The sequence below is a fragment of the Zonotrichia albicollis genome, chromosome 8, assembly GCF_047830755.1.
Source record: "Zonotrichia albicollis isolate bZonAlb1 chromosome 8, bZonAlb1.hap1, whole genome shotgun sequence".
NCBI classification, from domain to species: Eukaryota; Metazoa; Chordata; class Aves; order Passeriformes; family Passerellidae; genus Zonotrichia; species Zonotrichia albicollis.
The window spans coordinates 12,181,534-12,194,777 of NC_133826.1; the positions used below are offsets into that span (position 1 = coordinate 12,181,534).

At 35.7% G+C, this 13,244-nt stretch overlaps 1 protein-coding gene across 4 annotated transcripts in view; it reads right to left on the minus strand.

Annotated features, from left to right (window-relative positions):
* Positions 1-593: 593 nt before the first annotated feature.
* The window catches only part of USP33 (ubiquitin specific peptidase 33), a 35,415-nt gene continuing 22,764 nt past the window's right edge, over positions 594-13,244 (minus strand). For all 4 annotated transcript variants that reach the window (XM_074545962.1, XM_074545960.1, XM_074545961.1 and 1 more), the window contains 10 exons: positions 13,151-13,184; positions 12,320-12,365; positions 11,481-11,661; positions 10,122-10,248; positions 9,250-9,419; positions 7,800-7,881; positions 6,395-6,503; positions 4,701-4,803; positions 3,904-3,972; positions 594-1,692 (listed from right to left, as the gene is read on the minus strand). In XM_074545962.1, the coding sequence (XP_074402063.1) occupies positions 1,535-1,692; positions 3,904-3,972; positions 4,701-4,803; positions 6,395-6,503; positions 7,800-7,881; positions 9,250-9,419; positions 10,122-10,248; positions 11,481-11,661; positions 12,320-12,365; positions 13,151-13,184 (1,079 nt within the window). In that variant the 3' untranslated portion in view covers positions 594-1,534. The remainder of the gene's footprint in view (positions 1,693-3,903; positions 3,973-4,700; positions 4,804-6,394; positions 6,504-7,799; positions 7,882-9,249; positions 9,420-10,121; positions 10,249-11,480; positions 11,662-12,319; positions 12,366-13,150; positions 13,185-13,244) is intronic.

The window sequence follows — 13,244 nt, forward strand, 5'->3', positions numbered from 1 at the left end:
ATAAACAAAAAAGGAAAAAAAAGACTTGAAATCAGACAGTAGCTCACAGGCCAACATCAGCAAGTTATTAATGTCTTGTCCATAAGCAAGTTAACTTTACCTTAATCAGTAACACAAGTCAGCAGTAAGCACTTGATGCTTTACAAGAGTAATGTGATATTAGCTTCAAGTTGCTTTATCTACTAACATCAAATCACATTTACAAATACTTACTGTTAGAGGATATTCTCTCTAGGGCTGTGATGGATGGCTTTTGAACTAGAACAGCATGAAGTCCTACAAACCAGTATGTTTTTAAAGTACATATAGAATTATTCAGAGGAATGTTACGTCAGCATTTTCTTACTTTGGAACTACAATTGTCAACATCATTGTCTAAACTTGGTCAAAAAATATAATTGTATGGGTGTGAGAGCAGTACCACAGCATTACTTGAAAGGATTTTGTATTTATATAATAAATGAAAAACATCTAGGAAAGCTCCCCCCGCCTATTCCACAGTTAATTTTGGTTTTTTTATTGATCCAGTCTTGAATAATGCTGCTTATTTGGTAACAATATCAGGCAAAAACATGAGCAAGTGTCATTCTGCATTCCAATATGAATCATTCAATAAAGTTTTGCAATATATACATTTTATCCAGCTCCTGACATTAAAGGTCATCATGCCAATGAAAATTCTTAACAATACAATAAAGTCCTTCAAATATAAATGCTTACGAATGTAATTCAAGAGACCAGACAATTTAATTTTCTGAAATTTATATCACTCATATCCATAATAATTTTACATTTCACACTTCATGCTCTCAAATGTTACCCTAGAGAAGACTAAATCTTTTTGCCACATATACTATTAAAGACACCAGCCAGGTTTATAGAGTTACAGGAGACTATAATAAGATGTAAAATTTAGTAGTAATAAGTTATGACATTTGCTGACTAAACCATTACTCAGTCTACCCTAATGTTTGAGCCACTCAAATACAAGAAGTATTTGGATGTTATATACTACCCATTTCATATACTTACAGTGCAAAGTAAAAGACAATTTTTTCCTGAGCATTTAGGAAATGAAAATCCTTTTTCTTTATGTTTGATTTCAGTCCATTTAAAATATACTCCTCACATACCTAGGCTTGTCAAGACTGTACAATTAAGACAGGCAAAAGTTTGTAGATATCAGAAGCCCAATCAGGAATCAGAAGGGTTACTGAACATCTCTAAAATTTGTCCCTGTTTTTCAAGTCTAAGGATATAATAGGATTTTGAGTCTTAGCAAAAAATTCAGAAACTACATTTTTCCCATGGACCAAACATTCCAAAATGTACAAACCACATGCCTTCCAAAACAGAGAAACAGTCGCTATTTAAACAAATTGCAATACATATTTCAACTTACTATTCTGTAGTTAATGTAATGCCCAGTGAGCTGTGCCTCCAACAGACATAAGAGAATAAAACTTTTAGGAATGTGTTTTGGGCATTTTGTAAGGAAGCTGGATTCCTTACAAGTTCATCTTTTCCTCAATAGCTACAGACCATGAGTTTCTAATTCAATCTTCTCTTCTGTTTGCAATATATCAGGTTCTACTGGAGGAACAGGTGGTCTGAGTATAATCTCTGGACCTCCACCATATATTGACTGAAGAAAATTCCATGTTTCTTCTGATATTTGTCCAGAATCTGCACCTGAAAAAAATTTAAGATTTAATTACTATTTAGAATAATTCTTTAATGATTTAAATCCAGAACAGGTACAAAATAGAAAAAAAATCCAGATTAAAATTTAAAACTGTAAGCATTCAGATCCAAATTTAACACCATAAACTTTATTTTTGCTTTATCTTGCACCAGCTGCCAAAACCAATTACCTATTTTGTGTTAGTTTTGTACTTCTTGATTCTTACAACTATCTGCTCTAAATTATGCAGTAATTGCAGAAAACACATGAAAATTCTATGATAAATATCTTATCTAATATCCACCAGTCAAGCTCACAGCCAGTAAATCTTGGGACTCAGGAAACAATGACTCATATTATTATAATGACATCAATCACATCAATTACACAGTAAAGTTCAAGGACTCAAGATTCTTGCTTCATCACAGAAATTAATACTGATAGTAAAGAATAAAAGTATGAGAAGCACAGTGAAATTCCCAGAGACAAAGGACTATTATCAGGATAATAAGAGCTCCAGCAATGCTCCTGTAGCACTGATGGGTCAGCCTGATTTCATTCACTGGTTAAAGTCTGTGCTTATGAGTCCATGCTCTGGCTAGAGGTCTGTCTCCTGCCTCAAGCATTGCTGATTGTCCACAACTTTTTCCAGTGGCAAAGACAAGATGCATCAGCACACCTCCCCTCTGGGTTTCAATACAAGGATCTGTCTGATACGGAGTGATTTCCTCACATTAACCCACAGAGAGGTCACATTTCTGCTCTACCAGAATAAGCCTTCTCTTCTTATAACAAATCAAAACCCTACTTGACAGCAAGTTTCCCCTGACAGCCTTATAAGACATTATTAATTTGTCCTTTTAAGCTTGTTTCAGCACCCTCATACTTTAAAAAAAGGAAGTCAGCCCTACAAACTTCTCCTCCTACCTCCTGTACTTCTCTGTCCTTATCACCTGCTGCAGTGGTGCTCTGTATGTTTAGAGCTTCTAAAGGGGAAGGGTACAAAGAGCTGCATGTCTGTTTAGCTACACAAACTCAGCTATGCAAACTTCCTCTGGAAGTCACCATGCAGATCCCATGCCAGTTCTAATGATGTTATGCCTCACTTCTACTCTTTTACCTTCAGGCTCTCAAGGAACAACTCCACCTCTGCAGGCACAGGAGTAGATCTTCACTCACTCACCCAGACTGCAGCCAGTCAGGTTAAACTGAACAGGCACAGTGAACTCAGGCACTGAATCACAGAAATGTGTAGTACTGGACCCTATTTAGGGACATTCCCACCTCTAACAAGTTATCAGAAAGATTTCATACATCCTATTCCTCTTTATTTCTACCCAAGCTCTAATTTGTACCAATGTAGCTGAAAGTAAAGCAACAACTGGCCAATTTGCTTCAATTTTAATTACATTTCAAATTCACTCAATTAGTTAAATAATTAAAATGCACTAAAAAACTCATGAGTCCCAAAACTCATTGTTTTTAAAATAAGCTCTTGACATTCTACAGTTGGTGAGGTTTATGGTAGGTTTATTGGTATATCTAGTGTATGCTGAGGCATTAAGCAAAATTGGGAAAAAATCCAGTTAAATAAATGTTAATCTTATTGATGCAGATTCTTCTTTTAGGCTGAGCTGCAATAAATTTAAAGCTTCCTAGAAAGTCTAAAGACTTCCTAAAGCAGGTCATATAAGAATGTTTTCCTCTGTAGCTATGAATTCCAAATAAATGACATTGAGCATTTAAATCTGAAGATTAATGAAGAAATCTGTATATCTGCAAAAACTTCACTAACATGCAATGTACAGTATGAAATGACTTCCAGAAAAATGAGCAACAGACTTTATGTACAGTGGTTTTTCTCTCTCTGTGAGATGTTCTTCTATTCAAGTTAGGTTTCAAGATTCAAATAACTATGTACAGATATAGAACAGTCTCCCAATTTTGTTAAGAAAACCCCCATCAAACCAAGTGATGCAAAGCCAAAGCACACTTTCTCCATTTTCAAGTTACTCTTGAAACACCTCCTACACTCTCAACTGCACTTGGATTAGTCTACTGCATATAGTAATTCTTCATTTTAAGAATAAAATGATTACCCAAAAATGGGCACAACACAGATTAATTAGAAACTGCCAAAAATAAATAAATTTTTAAAAATCATAAATTTCCCAAATTTCCAGCAAATGCATAAGGCTGCAGCAATATTGGACACCTACCTTGTTTCAGAACAGCATTGCCACATTTTGTTACTGCAATTTTAGCATTATCAATGGGGCCAGGAGGATCTAGTGCAATAGAAAAATTATTAAAATTGGGAGAGCTGAAAACAAACAGCAGGTTGGAGGTTCTATTTGCAAAGGAAAGGAAAAACAGATCATTTGTTTACTGCTTGTTCTTCTACAGTTTAACAGTACATTCTAAGTTGTTAAAAGCTAATCACATTTTAATTAAGAGCAAGTTTTCCAAAGCATTCCTGATTACAGTTAAGTCTTCAAGCAACATAAAACACAAATTAATCCTAATTCTTACCCTTACCAAAGGTGTCCCAGAGCAGACTCTGGTAAGATTGTAGAACAATTTATCAGTCTCCATTTTAAAACTTTAGAGGCATCTGAAGTCAGCTAAACTGACATCAGTACAGTTGTTACTGAGCTATCTGAGTTTACATTTGTTTGACAAGGTCACCTTTCCTCCAGAAGCTGCAGCATCATCCATCAGTTTGCACAACAAAATCCATTCCCTCCTGTACTTAGAGCCAATTTTCCTGCTGCCACTAAAAGCAAACATCCTGCAAACAAGCAACATTCCTCCCAACACCATCCCCTTATCCCATTGCTGTAAATTATTTTCCTATATTCTGTAACCTGGATGCTATAAAACCTGTGTCTTAGATGTTTAGGAGCTTTCTTTGCCTTTGCTATCTATCTGTCCTTCCTACAGTTTTCTACCAAAGCAGGGACAAACAACAATACAACAGAAGATTACCTAGATTTTGAAATGGGGGACAACTTACCACTGTCTTTACCCTTTACAAAGCCTTCCCATTCTCTGAACCAGTGCATGCTGATGCAGTAAAATGTTGATGGAGATTCTTCTTCTTGGAATGCTCTATTAAGCTACAGGGAGAAAAAAAAATCTGGTTTTCTGCCCTTTCATTTCTTTAAACTACTGAATTCTTTGAACTGTGCTAACACCATACCATTACACTGAAACAGAACATTTTAAAGAATCACTGACAAGTAAACACCTAGTGAACAGGTGAGATGAGATTCTGAAGCAGTGGTAGCCTTCATACTAAAAGCTGATTTACTGTTTTGTTGAGAAATTACTTTTATTTCCTAAAAGCAGCAACAAGTTCTTCTTAAGCACAAGTGCTTACTCATCAAACACTAAGAGATAATTACTGTGAAGGCTGAACTTTCAAGTCGCAAAAAAGCAGAGATTTTATTTTTGTAAAATGAAAGTGGTTTGAAATTTTTTTTCCATAATTTTATGGAAAGTTCTTTGTGTGATGAACTGTATATTCATCTGTGTTTCTTTTTCCTCAAGTATTCTGAGCAGATGGCACTACAATTCCAAGCAAGGCACAGTGAACTAACACACTGGGACTTTCCATGACTTACAGATCTTTTTACATCATTATGAAGAAACAAGCAAAAAGTCACTTAAACCTTCAAACCATTATCTTTTTAGCTCTGTAATAACACAGCTACACTTCCCCTTTGAAGTCATAAACCTAAAGCATCAACACAACTTCTTGAGGTTTCATATAAAGTAAGTGTTGCAATCATTCCCTAAAGCCATCCTTATAGAGAACAATAGAATTTTCTGTGTACTAACCAGTAACAATACTTGCACAACAGTGCACATATAATCACTGCTTTTACTGGGAAGACACTGACTGCTAAAGCAAATGGGGTTGACTCAATGTCATGAATAATAATTTCTATCCCATGATAATCCGGAGTAATGAAAATTCCTAAAAATTTTAGAAAAACATGGAAAATATGACAATCTCTGAAGTGTGATTAAAGGACAAACAGAACTGAAAAAACAGGGTCAGTTCTATTTTTCTTCCTTTCGTGAGATAGCAGAAATGGAACTCCAGTATCTCTGCACTTATTTTCACTGAAAACTTCAAAACACATTTTGGTTTAGGAACATCAAAATCATTACCTCTAGTTATTTTACTATTCAGACTCAAGCACACAATCCTCTAACCAAGGAAAATATAGTAGCTCCTTGATATTAATTTTACAGATCCATTACAATACCAACATATTTACCTCACACTGAATCACTTACGTTTGTTTATATTTCTAATGCCTTTTCTTTAAAATTAGAACTAATGATTTCCGTTACATTTTTCTTGGCACAGTATTATTACACTTAAACTGTATCAGGCTGCACAGAACAGAGCACTGGCAGTGTAACTGCTCACATGGCTGTTTCCATACTATAAAAAAGCAATTTAAGAAATACATGAAAAATTTTCTCTAAGTACATTTTCACCTAAGAGTTATCTGGGATTTCACAAGAACACTACTGCTGCCATTAAGAGAGGGGGGGTGGTATATAGGTATAGAGATATTTAATGAAGTCCATTTGTTACAGGAATCCCTTGTGCAATTCTAGTAATCCCTTGGGTCTAGTCATGAGTGTCAGGTGCTGGCCAGTAGCAGAATGGATAAGTGTGTTCTGTTTTACCCGTATAAACATTTCCAATTCATTTTTCCTTCTTTTTTCAATTCTTTCAGACTCTATTTGGCAGGTGTGACAAACATACAGATGGTTAACAGCTGGTCCTCCTCCATATCTGCAGAAAAAGTAAAAAAACCCAAACAATCAGCCTTGTGGAAAACATCATGTAAAAAGATCAAGCACCTGCAGACGTGGCAAACGTCAGTATGAACAGAAGGCTGACACATGCCAGTCACAGTGATGCCAAAAAGCCATAGTTTATTTTCTTAGTAATATTCTGTTCTCCATCCTAAGACCATCTTGCAAGTTCTGATGGCCTCATGCCAGTACAAACCATCTCAAACTCATCACAGACTTCAGAAGGAGCTGCTATGGTTAAACATGTCAGTGAGCAAGTATTGTTCAATATACACCAGGTGTGATTTTACCAAAGAAGATTCTAATTCTATTCTAAGAAACAACCTATGGAAATTCCAGCCAATTCTGTCTTAAACATGTTCCTCCATCCCACTGCAGACTTCCACTAGCTTTCCAACCTCCCTGACCCCAGCCTCTAAACTTATTTATAGTCTTGTTCTTAATAGGTTATTCTTGACCCTTCCCTCAGGTTTTTCTTGTGTGAAATTATATCCATGGAAGTCTGCAGGGGCACTGCTCCTCTGAAGGCTATTTTTACATACACAGAATGGATAATGGAAGAAAAATCCAGTACATCTAGGAAAAGGGAAATAAACTGCAAATACCATTGTTTTTATTTTTTACTTGTGTGCACCAAAACTTTAAAACATCAATAAAAGACTCCCCAAATCCTTATATCATTCAGGTGGCAGGAAGTTAAAAATATTTCATGCAAGGGGAAATACAGAGTGTTGAAAGCCATCAGCAAAGCTCTTCTGCAGCTTTTTGTTACTTTGGAATAAGGCATAGCTTGTAAGAATTCCTGCTTTGTAAGCAAGCACTCAAACCTGACTGACATTAAATTGTGGGGCAGTAACACAGAACACTCAGATATAAGTTATTTTGAAGCAGTACTGGCAGCTGAGGCTATGGATTCAAAGCCAACATAAAAGAAAAGCTGTCTGCAGCCAACAAGAGAACAGGAAGCTGATACAGAGAGCTCTTTCAAAAAACCTCTGCAAAGTGTACTTTTGCTGACCTACTTTGTGTTATTTCATACATACCATACATGTTTATTGCTTTAATATTGAAGCACTAACCCAATAACACACTACTCTCGGCAGTCTTTTACTTTGCATAAGGAAATTCTATAAATTGGCTGTTGGCAGCCCCTTCACTCAGCTGGATGCCCAGAGGGCTCTCTTTTTCCTGAGCCACTAATTCTAAAGTCTGATGCTGCTGCTTGGCTCTCAAACTATCACTGCATTTTTCCCAATTACAGCTCCAAACTTACCTGCTATACAGATTGTCCCATATATTCTGAGGTAGCATTACAACAAGGTCCTCTATGAAGTTAGCTTTGTGTGGAGGAACACCTGCAAAAGGAACAAAAACAAACAAACCCCCCCAAACAATGAAAAAACACTTGTGGATTTTAGTGAGGGGAGAAGACTGTGTTACAAGTCCTTAAATAAATAAAAAACAGAACCTTTCAATGAATTCAGAGAAATTACATTAAATAAGTTTTACCTAGGCATAATCCATTACTATATTTACAGACACCACTGATTTTAGTCTTTTATGAGGCTGAAAAACTTATAAAAAGCAGAAGCAAACTATATGAATGGCTAAAGTTAAAGGACTAGAATCCATTTTACATAATGAGTTCAAAAAGCTTCTTCAGGTATACAGTTAAAATGTCAGGATGATTAAATATCTTGATTATGCATGTAAACACTAACAAACTGTCTACTCAAAATTCACTTATTTGCTGTAGACCTTTAGGAATTAATTCAAACAGCATGAATACTTGAGAGCAGAGAGATTTTGAGGAAGGCAGAAATGGAGGGGCTTGCAGAATTAGCAGTGTTGAGTTGAAGCACATGGTAAACAACAGCAGACTATGCAGGAATTCTTGGGAACAGAAAAAATCAAGTACTTGAGCACTTGTACATCAAGAGTCATCTGCTGAAGCCCTGCAGAGGGAAAGCCAAAGGGCTCACAGGTACTCTGCACATGGCTACAGGGACACAACCATCCTGTGTTAAAATCTTGGTTCAGCAACAGGGGCAGCACCTCCATCTTCCCATCTATCACAATTGTACTTTTATTAGAAAATAGGTACTACACAGTAATGATTTCTTGGATTGTTAGCACTCAAATATGGCTATTTCCCCAAATGTGTTTTGCTTAGTGCAATGCTCTTATTTTTGGTTTTTTTTTACATGTAGCACAAGGTAAAATTTTTATGCTCCTATACAAAATACACAGAATTACTACTTGATTGTCACACTGCTATCTACTGGATATGCTGCATCAGCTCAATTTCTTCCAAAGCAGCTTTCAAACCTTCTCACTGCTTATAGCCCCAAGCTGAGAAAATAATTTCAATTTGCAGATGAAAGTATTAAGGAGGATGATATAGCGACAGGGTGTTTTAAAATGTGAATATACACGTTTAAGAAGCAAGCAGACAAGAGGAACTGTTCCTCCTTAAGAATCAAGAAAGTTTACAAACAAAATCAAATGTGCAGAGAAAAGAAAAAAATAGGACAACTTAACACAGTATAATTTCTACTTAGCTACTAAAATAAGAAAGAATTTACTTAGAAGTTATAATTTACCAAAGAAATTATAATATGAACTTAGCATAGTCGAATTCCTTTTATTAAAACAAGTATACACCACTGTTACAGCTAGAAGTTGACAAATTATTCTTAAATGATTCACAGTTACAGTCTCACCTCCATGAATACAGAGAAAGTCATTATTTGAAATTGGTCCTGGCTCTGCAAAAGTCTTGAATTTATTTAACCACTGCCTGGAAACATAGAACTGCAGAAGACTTGGTTCCATCATATTCAGCAGCCCTGATATCCTCCGTCTCTCTCTCTGTGCTTCTTCACTGCTCTTTCTATTACAGAAACAGGAATCATTAAACAAATACAGATCCTGCGTACAGTGCAGATAACTTTTATGCAACTCTAACACAACGTATTTTGCAGCCAACTTTTAGTGGAAATTTGATCTTAGTACCAGAAATTTAAAATCTGAACACTGAGTTGCTTTTATTATCTCAAGCACAAAAGTTCCCTAGTCTGAAGATGGCAATAACATGACTTCTCACCTTTTATTTAAGAAACAGAACAGCCTATAAATAGCATTAAATTAAATGCATAATAAAGTGTATAATACAATGGATTAAATTACAATATATTAAAACCTCTATTTTCCTACATCCCATCCATCTGATAAATACTTTGGACAATTCCAGTTAGAGCTCTAACAGTTAAAAACTTTCTGTGTGCAAAACCTCCCTGTGTGCAGAATTCCCTTCCTCTAACTGGAAATAAGGTGGCTAGTTCTTAATTGATGCTTCAAGTTCTCTTACTATGCAGATTTCATTTTAACATTAACACTTTAGCCCTTACAGAGCAAATGTTAAGAACATAACTGAAGGATAAGTTTTTCTCCAGCATAGGCTTTTCTCGTTGGTCAAATTCTTCCATTATAATTCTCACAGGGCAGCTAAATCTGAAAGCTTCCCAATGGCTTAAAAAGTTATTTACATACATGACTCACAGGGGTATGATTGTACTTTTGATGTCTTCCTTACCTGTAGAAGAGAACATAAGCTTCTGCATTTTGCACTGTGGATTCTGATACCTCTGTGACACTCTGGTCATCAAATTCATACCACAAGTTATTTAAATTGTTGCGACAATAAGCTATATAATGTCCACCTAGGGTGCAGGAAGCAAGAGTTAGCAAAGAGGGTCTAGAGCTGCCATTTTACTCTGTAACACATGAAAAGGAACTAAGTCATAATAAAATCCCCAATATTAAATAGGAGAAACAGAATTGTTAGCAGATACGACTTTGAAATTAACTCCTGTCAAACTCAACATCAGTTTTTTTAAAATTTCTATTAGCTAGTGGTGAGTTGAACTACTTTCAGCACATTCCTACACTCTTCAAGCAGCATGCTGTTTAACACAGTCCTGAACCATGACATTCAGTGCAAGATTATCTGAACAATTTACTCTTGTCAGTCTCCACAACAAACTCTTTTCAAATCGTTGTATGCTTTAGAATAGAAAATAGCACAGATATGGAACAGCTACATGATACCATGATCATAACTAACTGTGTTTCAAAGACTATTCTTAATATATTTAAAATTATTACTATTTTTGAATTCATATTTAACTGCTAGTAAGTAAATAATCAAATATCTGCTAAACTGATTAGGTGAAGCATGACTTAGCAAGGACTAAATAGAAGTTGAAAAACTATCCAGTAGAACAAAAATAAAGGGAAAAAACCTCAAACAATGGATACTTTAACTCTGAGAAGTATGAGGGGGTAACTTCCATAAAACCTATATAATTTCTGGCTTAAATGTTTTCTTTCTCCTATTTTCTAAATCTTATAAATGCTGAAATCATCTAGGCAGAAATTACCTTGACAGACAGCAATAAGATGCTATTCAGCTACTCTTCATTACCCACAAATTGCAGTTACCACCTGTTTTGGGGTTAAATGGCGGTGATCATCCAAAAGAACATATTTTTAAAAACTTACTGGTACCTTTGTAGTTCTTTGTAAACAATTTCCAAATATTCAAGCATTGACACAAACAGCAGTAAGGTAGAGCAGCTGATCAACTGGTCGTCTGCTGGCAACTTTATTTGCACATTTATGTTGTTCAATAGTTTTCTTCCTTAATATTCCTGGACCTGTTAAATTTTTTCCACCTTCAATTTTATTCAGGTGTACCATATAATTTCAAAGATGTGCCAACACTTTCAGAGCAAGCCTTAAATCTTCAGGATCAAGGTAAAAATCACAGCATTCATCTTCCACTTTCTAATTACCTCTGTTTATCTCTTTACCCTTCAGTATACAGTTATCACCCTTGAAGAAGAGTGCTGATGTAGCAGCTGCAAGGATAAAACAATCAGCCCATACTCACTGCTGGCAGTCCCGTGGTGGCAGATGACAGACAGGAGATCGTAAGTCACGATTTGAGCAGGACTGTCCTTTGCAAGGAAAGGCTGAAGGTCAAGGCCTTCCAAGGGAAAGGACACATGGGTCCCAATTTTTGTGGAAAACATGAGTTCATGTCTGAATCTTTTGAGATGAATGCACAGAATCTGTAAGGATTGACAGATTCAGTCAAGAACTATACATGCTATTTGATATTAAATACCTAAATACTGTGTGTACCATCTTTTCCTTTTATAATCCCAAAAAGAGTAGTTTTCCCTGTGACTTCAAGCATATTAATAAACTCTGTGTTTTAATCAGCTGTGGCTACTAACATTGATGCAGCACTAAAAAATGTACCTTTTCTCAATGCACATATTGCACAATCTTGTAATGGGGACACCAATTCCTCCTGATTATTGCAGATATCAATTCATGCTTTGAAGTGTAACACTGGATTACTTTCTAAATGCAAAGTTACAAATGTTACTATAGAAAAGCTTTCCAGTCTGGCTGTGGTGCTTAATTCTGTGAACACAGTATAAACAGTAGAATATATACTAACACAGAATAGAAATGCTGCTACTGCCTGCAGACCAACAGCAGTAACAGAGGGAAATTCCATTCCTGCACTTGTCACGTACAAGATTCATTTTCTTACAGGGTGAACAACCACATTGCTCACATTCTTAACAAATGCCAATTCAAAGGTAGACTTCCATCACACAGTATTATACACACAATTTACTCTGTGCAACTCATTTACTCTTACCACATTCATAATCATGCAAAAAAAATGCTTTAAAGTGCATATTGTGACAGTACCTCAGGAAATTTTTGTACTTTGCAGAATTTCACTCCATTTCTTAACCTAAGCAAAGGAAAAACCAAACCAAAACAACCAATGATTAATTCTGAAAAGATTTTACTTTATTGCACTAGATCAGCAAAAGCCTAAGCTGAACATGGCATTAGTAAACGCAAAATATTTCTGGAATGTAGACTAGACATGGAGTAGCCAAAATGATACAAACAATGATGGTTCATAAGACAAGACAATCTGTACTGCTGAAAAATTCAAAACAGCCAGAACAATCGAGTCCCAGCTAGCTAACAGTTTCTATTAACATACAGGAAAAAACTTGAGGCTTCATGAAAGCTGATTATCCAGCAAAAGGAAAAAAAAAAATGAACTAAGTTTACTTCTAAGAAATTAACTACAGCACATACAAGAAGGAATAATGTTCCTGTACCATAAAGGGCTTCAAGCAGTCTTCACACCATTTCTGTTTCTTGGTTCTTTAGTATTTAAAGCCATATATTATTTATTTAACACACCTTAGTGACCTACTGCATATCAGGGGAAAGCTGCTAGTACTAGAGAGGGCTAAAGACTTTTATTTTGTCAAACAAAACCAATTTACATCTAAATTGGAATGGCATGAGAAAGAATTAAGCACATGTGGTAGGGTAAGTCAGTGCTTCCTTGGGAAGTATTCCTTGGGAATACTGAATTTCTGACAGTCAGAACACAGGATCATATCAAAAGATGAACAGTATTGGGACATACCCAACAGAAATAAATGTCTCTTGACTAACAGAAACAGTAAAACCTCAAATTAAGACAAAGTAAAACAAAGGTAAAAGCCAGCTTACTTTTTACACCTTCCACAGCTGTACATGTTATCACCTGCAAACATCAGGGAGAAGAAAACCAGCCATCATTCTCTAAATCCAAACAGTTATCCTT